Genomic DNA, 20668 nt, shown 5'->3' on the forward strand with positions numbered 1-20668 from the left:
GATTCGAACCAGCGACCTTTCAGTTACTGGACAACACTCTTAACCACTAGGCTACCTGCCTGACCTGTGAATGGAACTTTGCACTGAGTGTGAAAGTGCATACAACTACAGGGGGGACATTTAATGGCAGAACATATTTTTTTATTATTTGTGTGTATAAAATTATGATTTCACATATTCTCAACATCTTTTAAAATAAGAATGTGCCTCCTGTTTTCTGAACAAAATCCTGCAATTAAAAAGTAAAGATTATGACATGACTATGCAGTCCTGAAAAGACTATGCAGAAGGGGATTCTGTGTTTGAACGATCAATACTCTGCAGCTCCTCCTCCTCATTGCTGGAGTGTAATGAAGAGTCACTGTGATGATGAGGAGTGGTGACGTTCATCTCCAAGATCTGGAAGGTGGCACCTGAACTCTCCCTCTGTGGGTTTGTTGAGTTTGCTCTGTGTGCTGCCTGAGCTGCAGCATATGCTGCCTGAGCCATTGCCTTCCCTATGGCCCTCCAGGCATTGCTGCAGAGGTTCTAGCTTTTGTGCTTGCAGAACAAATGATGGCTGCCGAAATAGCCCCCACAGTTGGTACACTGGACCAGCCGAGGGTTGCACTTGTGTCTGTGGAGCACGCCAGGTGACCAGAACTCTCGAGAGCAGGCCTGAGTAGGTTTGGGGTGGGTGTAGGGTTTCAGCAGCATGTGAGCAATGCCTTCAGGCCTGCCTGGGCCACGTTTCGAGAGGGCAGGTCGAGGATGGCAAGGCAGAGCTAAGATGTGCATGTTGACCTGATGTCTGATAAGGAGCATGCCTTTCTTGAATATGCGGCAACACGTTGCATGGATGACGGTGCCTTTCCTTGACATGACGGTGCAGAAGAATAGGCAGTGCAAAAGTTTCTTGACAGAATCGGCACAGCAAGGGACCCGGGGACACCACATCAGGCTCACGGATCTGGAAGACAGTCTGGCTTGCCTCCAGGGATGGTGGAAAGGAGAACGAGGAGTAGCCCAGTTCTATGGCATCAGGAGAGGGGAGCTGAGGTGGAATATCCCAGGTGGGCTCAGCAGTTGTCTGGCTCAGGTTTGGTTCCATGTCAAGGGAGAGGTTCAGAACAGGATCCCTAAGGACCACAGGGCACTGGGCACAGAATGACACATTTCTAAGGGAATCTCTCCAGCCAGTTATGGCAGTAGATCTTCTTTGGACTAAGGTCTAATGGCTCCTCCTCAGGAGATGCAGAGGATTGTGGAGCAGTGGGATTTCCAGGTAGGTAGAACTAAATATATATGACAAGGACATCAAAACCAACTTATGGAAAAATTGCCTAGAAATCCAGTGCAAGCGGCTCATAGTGGGCATTCATAAAATGATGTGCAAGTCCCTGGCATAAAATGAAGACAGGAGAGCTGTGCAATAAAGATGCAAAATACCTGTAAGATCAAACCCAGGTCTCCCTGTTTTTTGGTGGCATCTCTAAATGTATCCACCCTCAGGTCGAATATGCTATTGAAGCTGGGTGATTGAGAACACGTGAAACGGGGACCAAATTAATCAGGTGAGATCAACTGGATAAGAAAGTTCAGTAAATTGTAGGTTTACATTTTTAATAGCTATATAATAAGCAGTGGTTCCAATATAATAAAGACAGCAACTATGTGTGTAGGAAACTGTTTTAGAAATCAGCAAGCTCACAAGATACTTTAAGCTTAGATTTGTTTTGATAATACAAAAAAGCATAGGCCAAAACTCAAAGGTAAGTCATTTTAGAAACGCAATACTTCTTTTAAACAGCAAAGGGTGAAGTAAACTAAATGTTCATCTTGCTATCGGTACAGGGCATCTGTTGTAGTCCTAATAATTCCTTGGGCAACGGCTAAAACCCTATATTTAATTTATCACTCTGTACAAATAGCCTGTCCACTTATTCAATTACCTGCGCTGGTGAGGGATTACGTTTGGGATTGTCCACAGAAAGATTGGCCTCATTGGTTTACCTATGGTCAGTGATTTTTTGGGGGCCTACTTACTACCTTTTAGAATGTTTTAATTCTGAAGTTAATCGATCATCTGTAGTTACAGCTGCTAGGCAATAGCAGGTGACATCACAAAGCACAATTAATAGAAAATGTTGGGTAATGAAGGACACATTGAAAGGCATAGAGACAAATGTGTCATTCTGTAGCAGCCCTTGGGGCACCTTTATTACATATTGGCAGAGTGTCCAGGCATGTTACATGGGGAGAATATTGAAAACAAGTACACGTCCATTCAGGCCTCTGGTCATTTCTTCATCATGCCAAACTTTAAGCAAATCCTTTATGGAAAGTTCATTAGAATATCTATGACATTTAAATTAAGTATAACAAATCAAAAATACAGGTGACAAGGTGTAGCTGGTGGCAGGATTATCTTAATTTGAGTCTGACTAGTAGTCTTCATTACAACCATTGTTTAGGATGACAAGTTAAAATCCATGCATGACACCAAAGAAGAACCATTGGGCCTAAACCAAACGAACTTAAGAGGATAAATGCATTGATATTTTTTATACCCTGCGCATTAAATAGCAGTATAATTTAGGAGTTAATCAGAATTGAAACAGTGTGGCATTACAATGCACCAGAAACCGTATATAAATAGATGCAATTTCTAAGAGACGTTATATAACTCCCAAACATTCCAATCCATGTTCACTTATCACTAGAATCTTTCAAAAAGTAAATATCCCCAACAGGTTTTATAAAATGCACGGTAGTTGCATTTCATCTGCTACTACAGAACACATACTTAGCAATATAAAAATCATAAAACAAGAAAAGCTCCATTTGTCAGACAGCATGAAAAGCATTTTACATACACCTCTAAAGATAATGTAAAAACAGTAACTCAATTATGAGAATCATTTAAAGATATTAATCAAAACCAAGGGAACAAACATGATGCCCAAAACTAATTAATTGTTGTTCTTAGTCCAGATAAGACAGGTGTATAACAGATGGGTTTAACAGCTTACATCTTTTGGTTAGTAAGTCAGTCAGTCCAAGTGTGATGTGTGCCTTGAACATCCTAACAATCCAAAAATGGCAAATGCTGAACAATCAGTGGGACGCCTCAGGTCACCTGTTAAAAATCCTGCAAGAAATTCCTCACATTCTAAAAACACCTCAAACTTAGGATCTAAATTTCACACCCAACCTCAAACCAACAAAAACCCTTGACCAAATTCAAATTCTTTAAAATCCCTTTGATTCTTCGTCCCCCCTCCCCAATCACTTTACAGAAAATCGCCCCTTCCCCATTCTGAATTATCTCTTGCTGCGGCCCGCTACCTCTTGCTTCTCCTCCTCCTCTGGGTGGCTGCTCTGCTGGTGGCCCTTCAGGTTGCTCTCTCGGCCAAAGCTCTTGCCACAGGTAGGGCAGGCGTAACGCCCCTTGATGTGTGCCCGGTTCTTGTGGGCTTCTAGCTGCTCGGGACGGGCAAAGCTCTCCTCACACTCCTCGCAGGGGTGGGCCTTACGTGGGATGTGCTTTTCCCTCTTGTGGGTGCGGAGCTGGGCCAGGGCAGGGAACGTGAGCTCACACTCAGGGCAGGGGTGTTGCTTGGGCAGAGCGGGAGCCGCTTTGAGTTTCTTCTCCTCTGCTGGGGCTTCACTGTGGTCTTCTCTGGCCTCCTCGCCTGCTGCTGCTTTAGGACGGCCCCGCCTGCCACCGCCTCCTCCTGCTTTCCCCTTGGTCTCAGCCGGAGCTGCTGCAGCCTCCTCGGCATTGTTTCCAGTCTCAGCCTCCTCTGTGCCCTCTTCCTTCTTCTTTCTCTTCTTCCCTCCGACTGTTGAGTCCTCGGCTTTAAAGGGCCGTCCGCGCTTCTTGGCGGGCGAGGCGCTGCCGTTGCAGTGCTGGTCACCGGCGTGGTTCTCCTGGTGCATTATTAGCTCAGACTCTGTCTCGAAGCCCCGGTTGCACTTCCCACAGCGGTGGGTCTTGGTAGGGTCATCTGGCTCTTCCACCTCTGCCTCTGGACGGGGGTGCTGGGCCAGGCGGTGGGTACGAAGGAAGGCAGGGCTGCGGAAGGTCTCACTGCAGTCCTTACACACAAATTGCCTCTCTGGACAGACCTGTCTCCTGTGGGTCGTCAGCTGAGGGGGGCAGAGAGAGAACAGACACGTGAGTCAAGGCTGAGGGAAGAGTCCAGTGATTGACATTAACTAACACCATGGGCCAAAAAGGTGACTGAAAACTGTGTTGCAAGGAACCACCAAATGTATTATCACTGGTATTGATAATAGAAGGCTGCTGGTCTCTGATCCCATGTACCACATCTCCTCCTAGTGGCCTTGAGCAAGGCACATAACCCCCCAGAAAGTAAAATACTGCACTGATATAAAAAGGCTACTGTATAAAATACGGTCAATCAACCCTCCATCTGGGTTGATCCAACCCTGGTCAAACACACCAGAGTCAAGGTCCTGTTTAGCAGCTGATGTTTTACAATGTGGTGTGTTCGAACAGGGCTGGAGCAAAAGCCTGCACTATGAAGTAGCTCTCCAGGAGAATAGTTTGCCACCCTGCAATATTACAATTACAACCAAATACTTTTTGATATCTTTATAAAATAATTCCCCTCACTCAATGTACCAGGGATCAAATGGCTAAGGTGGGAGAAGTAGCTAACTAAGATGTTTAACTATTTTTAAGGTTAAAATATTCATTGTTCTGGGGAGATGTTGACAGCATAGGAGTTACTCGTCAATTAGGCTATTCTAAAAACGTGTTTTTTTTAGTTTTTTTTTTAAAAAACTTGGTCAGAATTTCATGGCCAGTATTGAATAGAGGAGAATCCTATCCAATTTTGAGCTCGAGAGACAGTATTACAACCGGAGTAGGCAGCATTGGTTTCATCCACTGCGCACCCGTATCAACTGAACTGTCGGCCATTTGCAGTTATACAAGAATGGCAGTGGAAAGTTATTTTAGGACATCGAACATTAACACATGCTAATAGCTAAACAGTTAGCTAGTGAGAACCAGCCAAACTACACAATGTTTTGAATTGGCAATTAGTTAGTCTGTTGTATGTCATTATTTTACCTGCTGCGCAAATGTCTCTATGGCAACAGCCCACTGACACATGCACAGGCGATGTACGCACCATGACTTTTCCAGGATTTTCATTGCTGACCAAAAATGAGTTATAACTGGGCAAATAACTTACTAACTAGCTATCAACAAATGTGCACTTTGATCTAAAAAAAATGCATCTCGCGAGTGCATGATTGAAAGACCCCTCATATCTGTCAACACAGGACTACAATAATTACACTCCGATGCACTCTGCATAGATTGGGAGGACAGTGAACACCACATCCGGAGGACACTTTTATCCAAGTCTGATCAGAGTAGTCTAACTGTTTGACAGTGATTTTTTTACTTGTCCATTTGAACAATTTAAATCTATAATCTGCTTGCTTGAAGAAAAGAAAAAAAGATTGCCCTGGGCAAGCGTTAATGTAGCCTGGGTGGCAGGTAGCCTAGTGGTTAGAGTGTTGGGCCAGTAAGTAAAAGGTTGCCGATTCAAATACCCGAGCAGACAAGGTGAAAACTGTCAATATTCCCTTGAGCAAGGCACTTAACCCTTATTTTCTCCAGGGGCTCCATACTATGGCTGACCCTGTAAAACAACACTTCACCTATCTGGTGTATCGGACAATAAAAACACATTTATTTATTATGTCGAGACCTCGAGTCTGACACTTTGAGAGTTCATTTCAAGCTATTCAAGCAGTGTTACACTAAACATATATTGGTTCAGAACCTGTGTCACTGTTCTGCACTCACCTCAGAGAAGGTGCGGAAGCTCTCCTGGCAGTGGGGACACTTGAAGGGCTTGTCCTCCTTGTTGTGTGAGCCCTGGTGCTGGGTCAGCTCCTCCGAGGACGGAAAGGTACGGTCACACACATAGCAAGTGAACAGAGTATCTCCCTGGGAAGAAAATACAATTTATGAACGCATTTCCTAAATTGGGAGGGGGGGGCGCAAATTCCCACTGGTCTAGTCTGGAAATAAGTATTATGTTGGTCTGAAGCTTTATATATGACAGAAAACTGTTTAAGGTAAAAACAGGGTTTCCGTAGTTAATACTTTCTAGAAAGTGTTTTGATTGTTAGGCAGGTTGTGTAGTAGCATACCTGCTGGAGCTGCTGCTTGTACTCCTCACGATGGCTCTTCTTCATGTGCCTCTCCTTGGCTTTGGAGTTACAGAAGGTGATGAAGCACTGGAAGCACTGCAGATTCTCATGCTGGTCTGTGAGAAGAGGGGGTCAGCGATATGACAACTGAAAATGCATTGCCTTCCCTACCTACCAGATTGATTTAATTGAAACCAAAGAATATCTGTATTTGTCTATGAGTAGGGCTGTGGCGGTCATTACATTTTGTCAGACGGTGATTGTCAAGCAAATAACCAAAGGTCTCAGTAATTAACAAACACATTTAGCATCTGTCTTCTAAGCCTACAAGCCACTGATGTAGATGTTCCAAAGGTCTGCATGAAAATAAAAAAGTCCAGCAAATCCATGTAATATCACAAAACCACAATTTATCTTAGACAGGTCTAAAGAAACATATGAAGAAAATCTAGTCTAGTTCTTAAGAACAGAATAGCATACTCAGTTGTGCTTATGTTAGGCCCTGATCTGGCTATGCCATATGGCTGTGGTCTACACTAGTTCATTTTGCAGACATTTGCTTAGAATTCCATGGCGTTATTTTATAGTATGACGAATACAATTGAACATAGCTGAATGAAATAGGATATTACACGCGGTGTATTTATGCCAGTTAAGCTCTACACCTGTTGTAAAGTGGATTAATGTGCTTCATTTTAAGCAGTTATTTGGCCACTTTAGTTGTGATACGAACCTTATCAAAACATTGAGGCCTATGGGGTAGGCTACATGAGGTTTGTGACTGATTTGAAAAGTTGCAAAAACAAGCATGTAGTTTGTCTTAACCTGGGTATCATTCACAAGTGATATGCTAATATTGTCACCAATCAGACTATTCTTGATTTAATCTTGTCTTTACATATACTAAATAATGTGTGTGGAATTTGTTTTGATTTAGAATGGACCATTATCATGCACCTGTCTCAAGACAGGGGCAGCGGGGGAAAAAAACACGTCATCTAGGCACTTAAATAGCAAACGGAGGATGCTTTCCCTGTGGTTCATTCTCATGCCAGCCAGGTAGGCTATATTCCTGTTGTAAAGCGAAGCAATGTGCTAAATATTAGAAAGGTTGAGAAATAAATACAGTAGGCCTAGCATATAGAATGCTGATGGGATCCTCTTTAATAGAGACCATCACTCTGTTTTCTCACACAATTGCATACCCTATAGAAATGTTGCGCAACATGAGCTCTCATGAAGATTTTGATAATTTTCGATAACATTTGCATGGATGTCAGAGTGATAAGAGGGACAATAGGGTGCTGAGTAACATGCAGGTTTGGTTGGCTACTAATGACCATCAGCAGCATCAGAGCTAGGAGAAGGCCAATTAGTGACTTTTTTTTTAACGCCTTTATTTAACCAGGTAGGCTAGTTGAGAACAAGTTCTCATTTGCAACTGCGACCTGGCCAAGATTAGCAATTCGACACATACAGATGGAATAAACAAAACACAGTCAATAATACAGCAGAACAGAAGAAAACAAAAAGTTTATATACAGTGAGTGCAAATGAGGTAAGTTAAGGCAATAAATAGGCCATGGTGGCGAAGTAATTACAATATAGCAATTAAACACTGGAATGGTAGATGTGCTGAAGATGAATGTGCAAGTAGAGATACTGGGGTGCAAAGGAGCAAGATAAATAAATACAGTATGGGATGAGGTAGGTAGATAAATGGGCCGTGTACAGGTGCAGTGATCTGTGAGCTGCTCTGACAGCTGGTGCTTAAAGCTAGTGAGGGAGATATGGGTCTCCAGCTTCAGACATTTTTGCAGTTCGTTCCAGTCATTGGCAGCAGAGAACTGGAAGGAAAGGCAGCCAAAGGAGGAATTGGCTTTGGGGGTGACCAATGAGATATACCTGCTGGAGCGCATGCTACGAGTGGGTGCTGCTATGGTGACCAGTGAGCTGAGATAAGGCGGGGCTTTACCTAGCAGAGACTTGTAGATAACCTGTAGCCAGTGGGTTTGGCGACGAGTATGAAGCGAGGGTCAACCAACGAGAGCATACAGGTCGCAATGGTGGGTAGTGTATGGGGCTTTGGTGACTAAACAGTTACATGGAATTTGACTGCAGTCATGACTCGTGACAGCCAGTGTGGCGGTAATACGGTCACCGTAACAGCCCTATCTGTGAGTCATTACAAAAACTTCAAACAGTAGAGTAACTGACACCCAATGTGTGCATGTTAAGGTCTTTGTATAATCTGTAATTTGTTGTACCCCATAACATGTTATCATTGTCTGTTTGTATACTTCTTGTAAGTATACTTTTCTACAATAAAAAAATATTTTTTTAAATTAAATTTCAACAAAAATAAATAAACTGCCACCCAACTCACATGGTTGAATGGTGGGTGGAGGTGGTGCTTTGAAGGAGGCAATGGGTTTGTAGTGTTCTGCTGGTTTCTCAGTGGTCAGTTCTGCAGGGGGATCTGGTGGCCCCTTCCCCATCACTATTTCCTCAATATTCAGTATGTCTGAGTCCATCGTGGGAGACTGGATGTCCTGAAAAGTTTAAACATAAGGGATGGTAGAGTTAGCCAACCAGGGAGGTAAATGAATATGTAATGTAGCCATATCGGCTTTAATATAGCTAATAGTTATCCTCACATTGCAAGCTAGATAACAAGTTATGACAGACATTTTCAAGAACTAAGTATTGTGCACAGGCGTATCTCAATTAAATCCCCCTTATTTGGACTGAATGCTAAAAAGGAAAAGGGTTCACTGACTTTATGGCTGGCCAGCTAACTCGATGTTAGTTGCGAACTAAGTTTTTGAGTAGTTACCTACATAGCCAGCTGTTAGCTAACGTTAATGAACTACAGCTAGCTAAGTGCCCGCAATGAATTGATTTGTTAGCTTTAAAATGTGTTTGCACTAAGGTAAACACAAGATAACGTTAAAACATGCACAGCTAGCAGCTCAAGACGCTAACGTTAGCTGAAATAGGCTCCCAAACCAACAAGGCCCTAAAGTTAGCTAGCGGTAATAAGGATGCCCATATCAGCTAACGGTAGTTAGCTACCGCAAGTCAGTCATTAGAAGGATTGCGAGATTCCACAGAAACAACTTATAATTTTCACGAAGTGAAGCAACGGTAGTTGTACTTTGGCTAGATGTATACAGTATGCCTATGACGATACACATGTTACATTTATACTAAATTAGTTGTCTAAATATGACTTGGCGAAACTCCTGTTAGCTAAAGGCTACACAGACACGCATGATACCCAAACCGATATTCCCGTTAAGAATTTATTTTTAAAAAATTTAAAAAAAATAATGGTTAGGGGTCCGTTTTAGGTTCTTGCTAGACGGTTTAACAGTCAGCTGTGTATTTACCTTAGTCTTCTCCCTCAATGGTTTGCTGAGCTAACGCCACCAAGTTCGAATAACATAACCTAGCTAGCTACATTAGCTGGCAGGCTAACAATTCAAACGGAGAAATAGGAATTTAGCATATTACGGATATGTTTAGTTAACGGAAACCAACTGCCCCACCATAACAACATGGTAAATATGTAGGCATACGTCTTAAACGATATTAGCTAATTAGCGAACGTTACAGCTAAACCTGAATTGTACACAAGCGAACAAGCAGTTAGCCACTTACCTCAAACCGCTTCCAGTACAGTGAAGTGAATGTGGAAATTGAATTGACCCTTGTCACGTGACAAGGGCAATATTTGGGTCTTCAAAAAAAAAAAATCCATATTGAACGCTTCTCTGCTCTTTTTCCCTAAACGTGAGCAAATGCATAGTCACGTGTTTGTCTATGCTTGGGTGCGGTTGATTTTGTCCATCGAATTCATTTGCTGTTTGTAGCTAAAGACTAGATGAATAACTCCGGTGAATAATGTACATTGAGCAGCAGGCAGACCAATACAATTCACAACCCAAACTGTTAGAAAACGTACATGTATTTGCGCCAACAGTATTAAATAACTCAATTATTCAATTTACAAGGAACGCCAAAAACACATGCAAAAGCTTATTGGCATGTAAACAAAATGAGGTTCAGAAGAAGAAAAAAAAAAATGCAGCACTATTTTGAAATGAGAATTTCAAAAACATCTTCAAATGTATTTTCACTTGGTTTCAGAGACATTGACATTATGGTTATCATTAATTCTCCATTCACATTTTCTTTTGTAGGCAAATTCATACAACAAAAGCCATTGCATACATCAAGATTACATTTACACAGTAATCTAAAAAGGGACCAAGTTCCTAATTTGCTGCACAGGACTATTGTAAAGTGGTTGTTCCACTGGATATCATAAGGTGAATGCACCAATTTGTAAGTCGCTCTGGATAAGAGCGTCTGCTAAATGACGTAAATGTAAAATCTAAATGACTGAAGCTCACACTGAAAAGAGAGAAGTAGTCAAAACTATGGTGTAGGGGGAGAAAATATGAAATCAGAGCTTCTAACCTAAAATAAAAAACATTTTTAAAAAGCTAAACATAGCATTAAATAAAACATGCACCACTTAAGAAAAACAGAAAATCTTATCAGCTTCAAAAACTCTCTTGACTGTGGAAATTCAAGAAGCAGTTGTGGTTATGAGAGATGCAAAGAAACACGCAACACTTGAGGCATCGTACTCGAGACAGTCGCTCACAGCCTCCGAAGCGGCACCTGCCACCTTGTCCCTCCCCAAGCTGCTCCGGCCAGTGGCCCGAACCGTCGTACCGCGTGGACACGTCAGGGAGAGGACTATCCTGTAACAGGCCAGGATCTGGGGCTGTGCCCGGGGAGTGTAATTTCTGAGGAGGGGGGTGCGGAGGTGCTGCGTCCTGGGTGTCTGAGCCACTAGAGAGGATCAAGGCCTTGGAGACCTCTAGCCTGAATGCCATGAGGTTCAGAGGCTCAGGAAGAGGAACATGATCCTGCCTGTACTGCATCCATGAGTTTACCAGAGCCAGATCGGCAAGGTACCACAGAACGGCCTGTGGCCAGCTAGATGGTGCTGAGGCTGAGAGTGGGGAATGGTAGAGATTCAGTAAGTCTCTATTGAGGCTGGCTGCCTTTTGGGCCTTCTCGAAGCTGTCGACAAGCGATGCCATGTTCTGCTGGGCCTTCCCTACAGTAGAGAGGATGAAGCCGAGATGGTACCTGTGTAGCATCAGCCGCCCGTCAGAGCTAACAAACTCATCACCCATCTGTCCTTTGGCTCCTCCCACCTTGCCCGCACCATGCACCCCAGACCCAAGGAGGTGCTCCAACATGGCAGGGGTAGAGAGCTCCTGCTTGCAGAGATACACCATCCCATCTCTGGGCACCATTTTCTCAACAGTGGCCTCTTTGTTGGAGAGATCCAGACTAAGGTTGAAATCTATGATCAGACCGTCAGATCTAACTAAGACAGTGCTGTGCAAGGAGGGCCGCTTGTTGTTGACCGCTCTACATGTCAAAGGGAGAGGGTATTGATCGACTCCATGGTCACCCTCCCTTCTCAGCATCAGGTATCCGGCCCGAACGTGGTCCATTAACGGTCTAACCCTCCAAAGGGGGTCAGTTTTAAAACTAAAACAGTCCTGGCTGGATGGTATGTCCCCACACCTCTGCCAAATGCTGTGCGGGATTGTGGATTTTGCAGACACAGACTTGGAGCTGAGAGCTTGTATTTGACTGTGGCCGCGTGTAAGTGTGTGGCCGCTGCCATCCAGTTCACCTCTAGTTGTGCCAACTGTAGGGTTAGCTGGGGTGTGTAAAGCTCTGAGTGGATTGCGTGTAGTGTCCTTAGGCCCGTCTGGATTACCACTGTGTCCAGCTTCCTGGGTGTCCATGGGATCCCCTGCTGGCGCTGGAGATGCCAGTTGCAGTTTGCAGGCGAGTTGGGAGAAGCGGGAGGCAGACATGGTGTCAGCAACCAGAGGCACCCTGGTGAAGTCCTGCCAGTAGAGCTTGAGACTGGGGAACTAGGAGAAGAGAAAGGGAGAAAGACGTTGAAGACAATGTTAGTTTATGCAGCATTATAAAGTATGCGCATAAGAATGACCGTAGACATTCAAAAGTGCAGAAATTAGCATGAGTTTGACCCACTAGGCCTAACTACTTTGTTTTTTTACATGTCCCATTCAGTGTAGTAAGGATGACAATGCAATAAAACTAGACGCCATAGGAATAAGATTCAGATTATACGCCAATACTTTCATTTATATACCTTCAATGTTCCCATGGCAATGTGGATTCCGACAAACTGGGCCACCTCTTTTGCTGTCACTGGGTTCGATAGATGGGACACTTTATTTGTGCACCGGGCAATCTCAGCCCAAGCATCCCAACCAAAATATTTGGAGAAGTAATCAATTGGTTTCCTGTAGCCAGTCCCTGTCTGGGACCCTCCCATAGATCCTGAATGAGCCTGGCTTTCTGTGGCTGGCAAGCTGAGAGAGGGCAACAATTTACATCAAAACTGACATGACCTTAAGGATACATACAGTACATGACAAAGTAGAAACATTAAAATTAAATTGTACAGTGTATTCATGATGAGTAAAAGGCAAATTACAATACTTACTTGTATGGTATATCATTTGAATGCAGTGAGGCATGGCTTTGGCTGTCATGGTAACAGGCCATAACTACAGCCTCAGGGTCAGGCTGCGGGTCAGAACATTCAACAACCTCTGACTCCACTTCGTCAGAATTCTGAAGTAGGAAATCAACAAGCTCCTCAGTGTCTTGCTGCTCAAAGTCCAGGTCACCTGGAAAAAAGAAACACCACTTAGATGTAACCATCTTCACTATTGCTTATGAAAATGTACATTGCTACAACACATGACTCATGTTGAGATCTTACCTTCTCCATACTCATTCATCTCAGATCCAAACTTTGCTGTGCTCCTGTTCACCTCATACTCCTCTACTGCAGGGTTGGTAGTGGATAGAGTCGCCACTGGATGGTTGAGTCCGGCCTCTCCAGGCTCCACCAGCGCTGTTACCTCCTGCTCACTTTGAGACGGCTCCTCCAGAAGCTCCCTCTCCTCCTTCACTGGGTAGAATATGCACTGCCTGGTACTGCTCTGCTCCACATTCAATTGGGATTGACCTTGACTAACCTGGGGATCATTCAAAACCAGGTTGTTTTCCTGCTTCACGAGATACATCCTGACCCCCCTCTGCTCCACTGTGTGTCTGGCATGAGAGGTGTGTGGCACAGGAACCAAATCGGAGGTGTTCTCCTCCACCTTGACCTCCTGACCTCTCAAGTCTGCCATGAGCACCACTCCATTCTCCCCCACTGCTGCCTCGCTCTGCCTTGAGGTGAGGAACCTCTCCAGTATGATGCCTGGGGATTGGCCAGTGTCCCTGCCGTCCTGGTCCCCTGCTACGCCCTTCATCACCATCCCATCTTCAGTCTTCAACACCTCCACTACACTGGTGGTGACTGACTCTAGCTCAAACACTACCTGGTCCTCAGGGTCCTCCTCAAGTGGTGAGATGCAGGATCCAGATGGACATGGAGCTGTTAGCATGTTTTGCTCAGAGATAGATCTGATCTCGGTCTGTAAACTGATGGGAGATGACTGACCAGGATGGAGAGTAGTGACATCTGCTTCATCCTTGATTTCAGTATCATTATTGAGTGAATACAGCTGGTAGACTACCTGACATTCATCCGCTTCCTTCTCTGGTTCCATTTCTCTCATGCCCTGTCCTCCTAGACCCTTCCTTGTGGCTGAACCTCTCCTCCCACGGCCAACTCCTCTTCTCCTGCCCCTGGTGTAATTCTTTCTTCCCACTCCCCTCTTTTCCACTTCTCTCCTCTGCACCATAATCTCCTCCTCTTCTTGCTTGATCTCCAGCGGGTCAGAGGGGCAGGATTCGGTCTGTACATTTTGTGTTGTTACAGTTCTATTCACATTTTCAATCAGAGCATGTGCAGGTAGTGCATGAGTGTGGTTGATTTCATGAAGGCTGGATCCCTCATTTGGTGAACTGTCTTCATGAGGTGAGCTCTGGTGTTCCCCCTCATTCTGGTCCCCATCCCCAACAGTGACCAAATCCACCTCAAGTAGTAACTCCTCTTTAATTTCATCCTCAATATGCCCTAGGTGCTCAAATCCAGAAACAGTAGGTATGAGAGCATCAGCAGTGTCATTCATATTGCCCTGACTCTCTGACTTAGTGTCCTCCGTTTGGTGACAACTGTGGAGGGGGGCTATGGGTGTGAGGTGAGGAGGAGAAAGACTCTCGAACAGCGGGGGTTGGACCTTGTCAGATTTGGACAGACAAGGGAATTGAACTTGTGGAGGGGTGCAAGATGGATTTGAATTTGGAGCCATACGAGAAAATGATTCCACCCCCTCTGTAGTTTTATTAATGTTGTTCTTCCTTTCCTTCTGTCCACCTTCAACAAGCGCAGCAGCCAGAGGCAGAGAGGGGGAAGGGTTTAGGGCTGGGAAAGAGACTCGCTCCCCTCTTTCTCCCAACCCCATCTCTCCCATCTCCACATCCCAGTCAGATGCTACCTGCATTCCAAACGTGTTTTGACACAATGAATTTTCAATGACCTCTTCAGTCACCTTTAGTGGAGGCTGGCCTAGATCTGACCCAGAAACACCCTCAAAGACGTTGCCGTTAGTGTAGGTGAGACCAGGGCTCTCCACTGCATGCAGGGCTGCCTTGTGCTCCTGGAGGGACGAGACGTCAGAGAACCTCTCTCCACAGTCCTTACATTCAAGGGCTCGCCGGGAATGAGAGCCACTGATGATCCCCTCTGTCTCCACTTTTTGGGCCTTACGTTTCCTGCTGGTCTTTGGATTGGTCGGAGATGTGTCAGAAGAATGAGACGTAGTCTTTAAAGGAGCCAACACAGAGAGCGCTGTGTGGTTCTTTTTGGGTCTCCCTACTCTTCTTTTCCCTCCAGCAGCTAGCATTTTTAGTTGCTTGCTTTTTGGCCCTTTCTTCTTATGGATGGGATGGGTGTCTTGGTGGAGAGCTGTTTGACCTTGGGGGGCTTTTGAGGCATCTAATTTGTAAACTTTCAATTGGGGCTGTTTGTGACCCTTCAGTAGGAGTAGGGACTGTTGCTTTATTTCAGGGTCGGGCATATGTTCTGATATTGGGCTTGCTTCCACAGTCGGTTTCTTTTTCTTTCTCCCTGTTTTTGACAGCTTTTGGCCCTTTGTTTTCTTAGGCTGGTCCTCCTGCTGCTTTTTCTTTTTTGGCTTGGGTGGAGCGATCACCTCTTGCTCGCTAATCGGCTCAGCGCAAATCTGCTCAGAAGTCTCACTAATTACATATTTTTGCTTTTTTACTTTCTTCCTCGGCTTCACTTGATGCACCTGCTCGTCTACCTGCAAGACTTGCTGCACATGTGGGTCACACAATATAGATGGGGATTTGATTTTTGACTTGGAAATATTGTTTTTCTTCTTGACCTTTTTTCCTTTACCAACCTTTAAGGACAATTTATTTTCAGGTAGAGTTGTGAGAGACATTTGGTTCATATCCTGAATCTGGTCTCCTTTCTGAAGCAGCTTAGATGGTTGTGGAAGCTTCTTCTGGTTTTTAGGCTTTTCTTTCTCTTTAGGACCAAACTTCACGACAAGATGAGATTTCGTTGCTCTTGGTCGTTTAGCAGGCTTCTCTTTCAACTCAACCGTCTGCTGTTGCATATTTCCTTGCATTATAGAGTTCTTCGGCTGCTTTCTCTTCCTCACTTTTACAAATTCTTGTACTGACATCAAATGCACAGGCAGTTGTGAACTCTGTGGCGCCTTTGTCTCTGACGGCGGAGGGAATATTTCTGACGTCTGAGTACGAGGTTGTATCTCTCTGCTGTTCAGTGCGTTGTTAGAAGCAGACTTATCTATCAGTGTCTGCAACTGCTCTTGTGCTGTCTGTTTATTTCCTTCACAAGGCTTTTCCAAAATGTGCGGCTGGTCATTCTCTGTGTTTCCTAGAAGAGGTTTCTCAACTGATCTTCGCTGTCCTATTTCTGTCTGTTGTGTCAGTCCAATACTGGAATAGATCTTATCTAACTGTAATGTTTCCATCTGTGTGGCCGTCTCTCCTACCTGGCTTGTTTGTCCAGGAGGAGTTTGTGCAAACTTAACTGTTGGTACCAATGAGGAAGTGGAGAGTTCTTCCTGCTGATCAGTTTTTAATGGCGTCAGCTTTAACTCAACTGTTGGTATGAGCGACGGGACAGAGATATTTCCCTCCTGAACCCTTTGATTCTGTCCAGAAGTCCGTTCAAATAGAAATGTTGGTAGTGAGGAAGCAGACATAAGTCCTTGTTGATCGGTTTGAGTCTGTTCCAATTCCAGAGTTGGTATCAGTGAGGGAGTGACTTCCAACACAACCGTTTGACTTTGTTCAGTCGTTTCCCTGAGCTCAACTGTTTCACTATGACAGAACACCTGTTCCACTGATACAGTCTGAATCATAGTGTTCACTTCAACTGTCTGACCAAGTAACTGCTGAGGAATCATCTGTGTTTGTGTTAATCCAGCATGCTCAGCGTATGCAACTTCCTGTGTGTGTGAAAGTAATGGGGTCTCCATTTGTCCATCTAATATTACAGGTTCCAATGTAATAATTGGTTCCAGCGATTGACATTGTGGCTTTGCCTGTTCCAGTCCCATTGACTTAGTCTCTCCACCCCCAGTCTTTTTCAGCTCTATAAACTGTGGTTGAGTAAAACGGAGTTGCAAATGCTCTCTCTTTCCCTGTAGCCGCTGTAGAGCCAATGGTTGACCGTGTGGCGGTACCTGTCCCAGTATCACCACCTGGTTCACTTTGCGCACGTTCCCCAAAGACTCGATTAGTTTCCGGATTTGTTCAGTGTCTATGTTGTCCACCTGCTGGAAGGGCCCAAGGGGTTCCATGTGGAGAAAGGTTGGCTGGCCCATAGGAGCCTGGGTTATGATGGGCTGACCTGGCTTCACCTGTTGGCCAGCTAGTGTGATGCTGCTGCTGGGTGCTGTAACACACAGGTTGTGCTTGTGTTTCATGTGATGCAGCCGTGTCTTGGCAGTCTTGAAGGTTGCCTTGCACACGGAGCAGGACAATTTTACCACTGCAGTGCCTAGATACAAAAAAATAAAGATAAAAGTTTACATCTTGGTGTAAAAAGTGAGGTTGTCATTTGTCACTAACAAAAAAGTTTGGTTCTGCATAGAATCACTAGCTTTAGCACTGTATATCACTAGTGTTTTACTGCACATCCCAGTATAGCACAGTAGTTGTATGACATGAAAACAAACATGTTTTTCAGTACTCACCACTATTCTTCTTTAGCTGTGCCTTCGTCAGTGGTGCGATCCCTCCACATTCTCCTTTCATTCCTTCCGGCGAATGCGCTAGTGCGTGTTTCTGGAGGGCCTTGGACATGCTAAACCTCTTGCCACACTCCTTACAGACATAGGGCCTCTCCCCTGTGTGCGTGCGGCGGTGATACTTCAGTAAGGTGAGTGTCTTGCAGGGTTTTCCACAGTCTGAGCAGGTGTATCCGTACAGACCGAAGTGATGCTTCTTATGGAGGGTGAGCTCAGAGGAGCGGCTGAAGGCCTCACCACAGATGGGGCACTTGAAGGGCGTCTTTTCCGTGTGTGCACGCTGATGAAGCATGAGGTCACTGGAGTTAGTGAATTGGCGGTCACAGACGTAGCAGGCAAACAGGGCATCCCCCAGCATGCACTGCTCGTACTCTGCCGGGTGACTCTGCTTGAGGTGACGCTCTTTGCTCTTGTGGTCGCTGAAGATGATGTGACACTCCAGGCACTGCAGAGAGATCTGGGAAGCTAGGGGGAAGGAGAGGGGATTAGAGGACAGAATACTTGTATCTCCCAGCTTCAAACCTATATTAAACACACAATGGAGGTTATTAGAAGAGCAAAAAAAAATGTGTGAACTGTAGTAATAGCTTAAAACTGCTTATGAAATAACTACAAATAAAACGCCTAAAAACACTACAGGGAACATTATGAGATGTCTGCAATACTAAAGCCTTGAAAGATAAATACAAAAATGTATTACATGGTAACCAATCACAGCAGACAATCAGAGAAGTTCAATACTCACATGTGAGAGGCGTCACCATTTTTGGTGGCCTGGACATGTCCATCTTGAGTGGCTCCATTCTGTTCTTCTTGGGGGGAATATTTTTTCTGTCACTAGCGGCCACGTCATCCACATGCGTCTCCTTCTGCGCATCCTCAGGTTGGCCCAGTTCCCACTCTTCAGGAGCAGCAGACTCTAGAGGGACAGCGGATAGTTCAAGTATTATCTCCGTAGAAGCAGTGGGGTCTGAGACACACTCCAAAGCCTCTTCTACTGTGGCAGGTAGCAGTTCACTCATTGGTTGTTCTTCAGTTGCCGCTGGTTGTAACCCTGTCTCCATTGGTTGTTCATCAGTTTTCACGTGTTGTTCACCTGTAAGTATTGGTTGTTCCTCGACTTCTACTGTTTGTTCAACTGTCTCCACTGGCTGTGTCAAGCGCTCCATGACCAACTTGGTTCCTGCCTCCACGACTGGAGGTTCAACCATGTCTGTAAAACGCATTCCCTGCAGAAGACTGACAAGTTGAACACCACACACACACACACACACACACACACACACACACACACACACTAAATCTGTATTAAGGTAAAACACAATGGTGTGGAAAACAGTGAAGCGCACACTGCACACTAAAACACTGGCCAAAAGAGACGTTCAAATGTATTTATAAAAAAAAAGAAAAAAGACACCGAAACATTGTATGCATGTAAAGCAACCGACACTTTCTTATAAGAGAGTATACGCCCTTAAAAGGGCCACCCCAAGCTAAGCCTATTGGGTCTGATTCCATGGGAATCATTACATGCTGCTGCCTTTATCGACAGCTAGCAGGCAAATGAATAGACACTATATTTGTATGACAAAGATGCTCTCAAAGAGGGGTGGGTAATAGGCTACAAGGATGGTATTTTACACTGCGCTAGAACAGAAAACCAACAAGCCGACAACCAGGGGTCCTTTACTGCTGCGCAAATGACGGGCCGACTAAACAAGCCAAATAATGATGAGGAACGTTATTGCTCACAACTAACTGGTGTCCATCCATCATCTTTAATTATTCGGATGTCTTGCTGCTAGGCTACTGGACAGCTCAGAAACGGCATTGATGAAAGTCATACAAATGGCCTATATTGCGTGGATTTAAAACATTTGCAACACTCAGCACTACAGACAAGCGTCCTTTGTATCGCCGCATGACTGCCCATATGATCGCACCACTAAGTGTACATCTATAACGTTACCTATGTTGGTTTCTTTAGCCCAGACATCTCCGCGTCGTTTCTCACTTCGCACAAAGCCAACACAAACGAGCTGCAGAGATCATGGCGTCATACACAAACCAGGTTGCAGAATGGGACTTGTAGTTTTTCCTGAGATGCATTCATTCACTGCTTAGCCTTAAAGGCGCTGCATGGTAAATCTTCTGTTCGAATTGGCTGTGCAGCCTTTACCATGATATAGCCTCTGCAGAAATTAGGGTATTCATGTTTCGCAGAGCTGTTGTGAAGGAAGTGAGTTTGTGTTTATACAGGACCTCCCGCCCTCACCTACCGTCAACCAATCATGTCAATGCGGAGCTATACGGAACCCGCCATATTGTTATATAATTTGAGAGTCGCACAGCGATGCGGTAAAGAGCTCAATTTGGCCTCTACGTGCCTCCAGAGGCCCCACGATTGCGTCACATCATCCATACCGCATGGTTATCTTCTTTTCTTTTCTTTTTTTCTTAACAACAAATCAATACAGAAAGTACATGGGGAACACAAGTATATATGAATAATATACAATGGACAATTGGGCTAGGGGGTACAACATCACATTACACAAGGAACTTAATTAAGGGACATACATACACTTATAATTCTAACAGCTTTTTTGTTAGTAGAGTATTTAATTGTCTTAAAATATAGTTCAATTTATTTTTGTAAGGTAAGAAAATGTGGTGTTTTGTTTGTAAATTTACATTTGTGAATATGACATTTGGCCAAAAGAATAATGAAATGAATTACATAAAAATGTTTCAGCTTATTTCTATTGTAGATAAAGAATCCAAGCAGTACATTTCTCCACAATAGTGTAGAATCTTCATAAATGTGTTCAATTATACATCTACTGATGTCTTGCCACAGTTTCCTTACATGAATACAATGCTAACAAAGATGCAACAGTGTTTCTGGGTGGTCATTACAAAAGGTACAATTTGAGTTGATGTTTTCCTCAAACTTCTTCATATGGTGTTTGGCAGGATAATATTTATGAACCATTTTAAAGTAAACTTCCTAAATTCTGATTACAAGTGTGTGTGGCAACATCCAAACTTTTTCCCAACAGATATTAACAATAAAACCGTTCCAATAAGGCATCTATACATACAACATCCTGCTGAAACAAGGTTCGTATAGCTCTGTTGTA

General features: G+C 44.3%; 2 protein-coding genes across 5 annotated transcripts; both read right to left on the bottom strand.

Moving 5' to 3' along the window:
- Window positions 1–2167: 2167 nt before the first annotated feature.
- LOC106578208 (uncharacterized) lies at window positions 2168–10028 on the bottom strand. Of its 2 annotated transcripts, none has more exons than XM_082961203.1 (5): window positions 9844–10028; window positions 8567–8732; window positions 6181–6296; window positions 5831–5974; window positions 2168–4131 (listed from the first exon to the last, which is right to left on the bottom strand). In XM_082961203.1, exons 2-5 carry the CDS (start codon window positions 8712–8714, stop codon window positions 3304–3306), a joined length of 1236 nt encoding a protein of 411 aa, XP_082817329.1. In that variant the 5' UTR covers window positions 8715–8732; window positions 9844–10028; the 3' UTR covers window positions 2168–3303. The 2 variants fall into 2 exon arrangements, with proteins under 2 accessions (XP_082817329.1, XP_082817331.1); XM_082961205.1 differs by lacking the exon at window positions 9844–10028 and adding an exon at window positions 9573–9836.
- Window positions 10029–10132: 104 nt separating this feature from the next.
- LOC106578191 (uncharacterized) lies at window positions 10133–19771 on the bottom strand. 3 transcript variants are annotated; one of them, XM_014156846.3, is made up of 8 exons: window positions 19495–19771; window positions 18622–18764; window positions 18271–18444; window positions 17472–17990; window positions 13040–17275; window positions 12758–12944; window positions 12401–12623; window positions 10133–12155 (listed from the first exon to the last, which is right to left on the bottom strand). In XM_014156846.3, exons 2-8 carry the CDS (start codon window positions 18749–18751, stop codon window positions 10752–10754), a joined length of 6873 nt encoding a protein of 2290 aa, XP_014012321.3. In that variant the 5' UTR covers window positions 18752–18764; window positions 19495–19771; the 3' UTR covers window positions 10133–10751. The 3 variants fall into 3 exon arrangements, with proteins under 3 accessions (XP_014012321.3, XP_014012314.3, XP_014012304.3); XM_014156839.3 differs by having other exon boundaries at window positions 18271–18754; XM_014156829.3 differs by having other exon boundaries at window positions 18271–18764.
- Between the last annotated feature and the right edge of the window lie 897 nt (window positions 19772–20668).

This window comes from Salmo salar, chromosome 02 (genome assembly GCF_965601325.2).
Source record: "Salmo salar chromosome 02, fSalSal1, whole genome shotgun sequence".
Taxonomy (NCBI): Eukaryota; Metazoa; Chordata; class Actinopteri; order Salmoniformes; family Salmonidae; genus Salmo; species Salmo salar.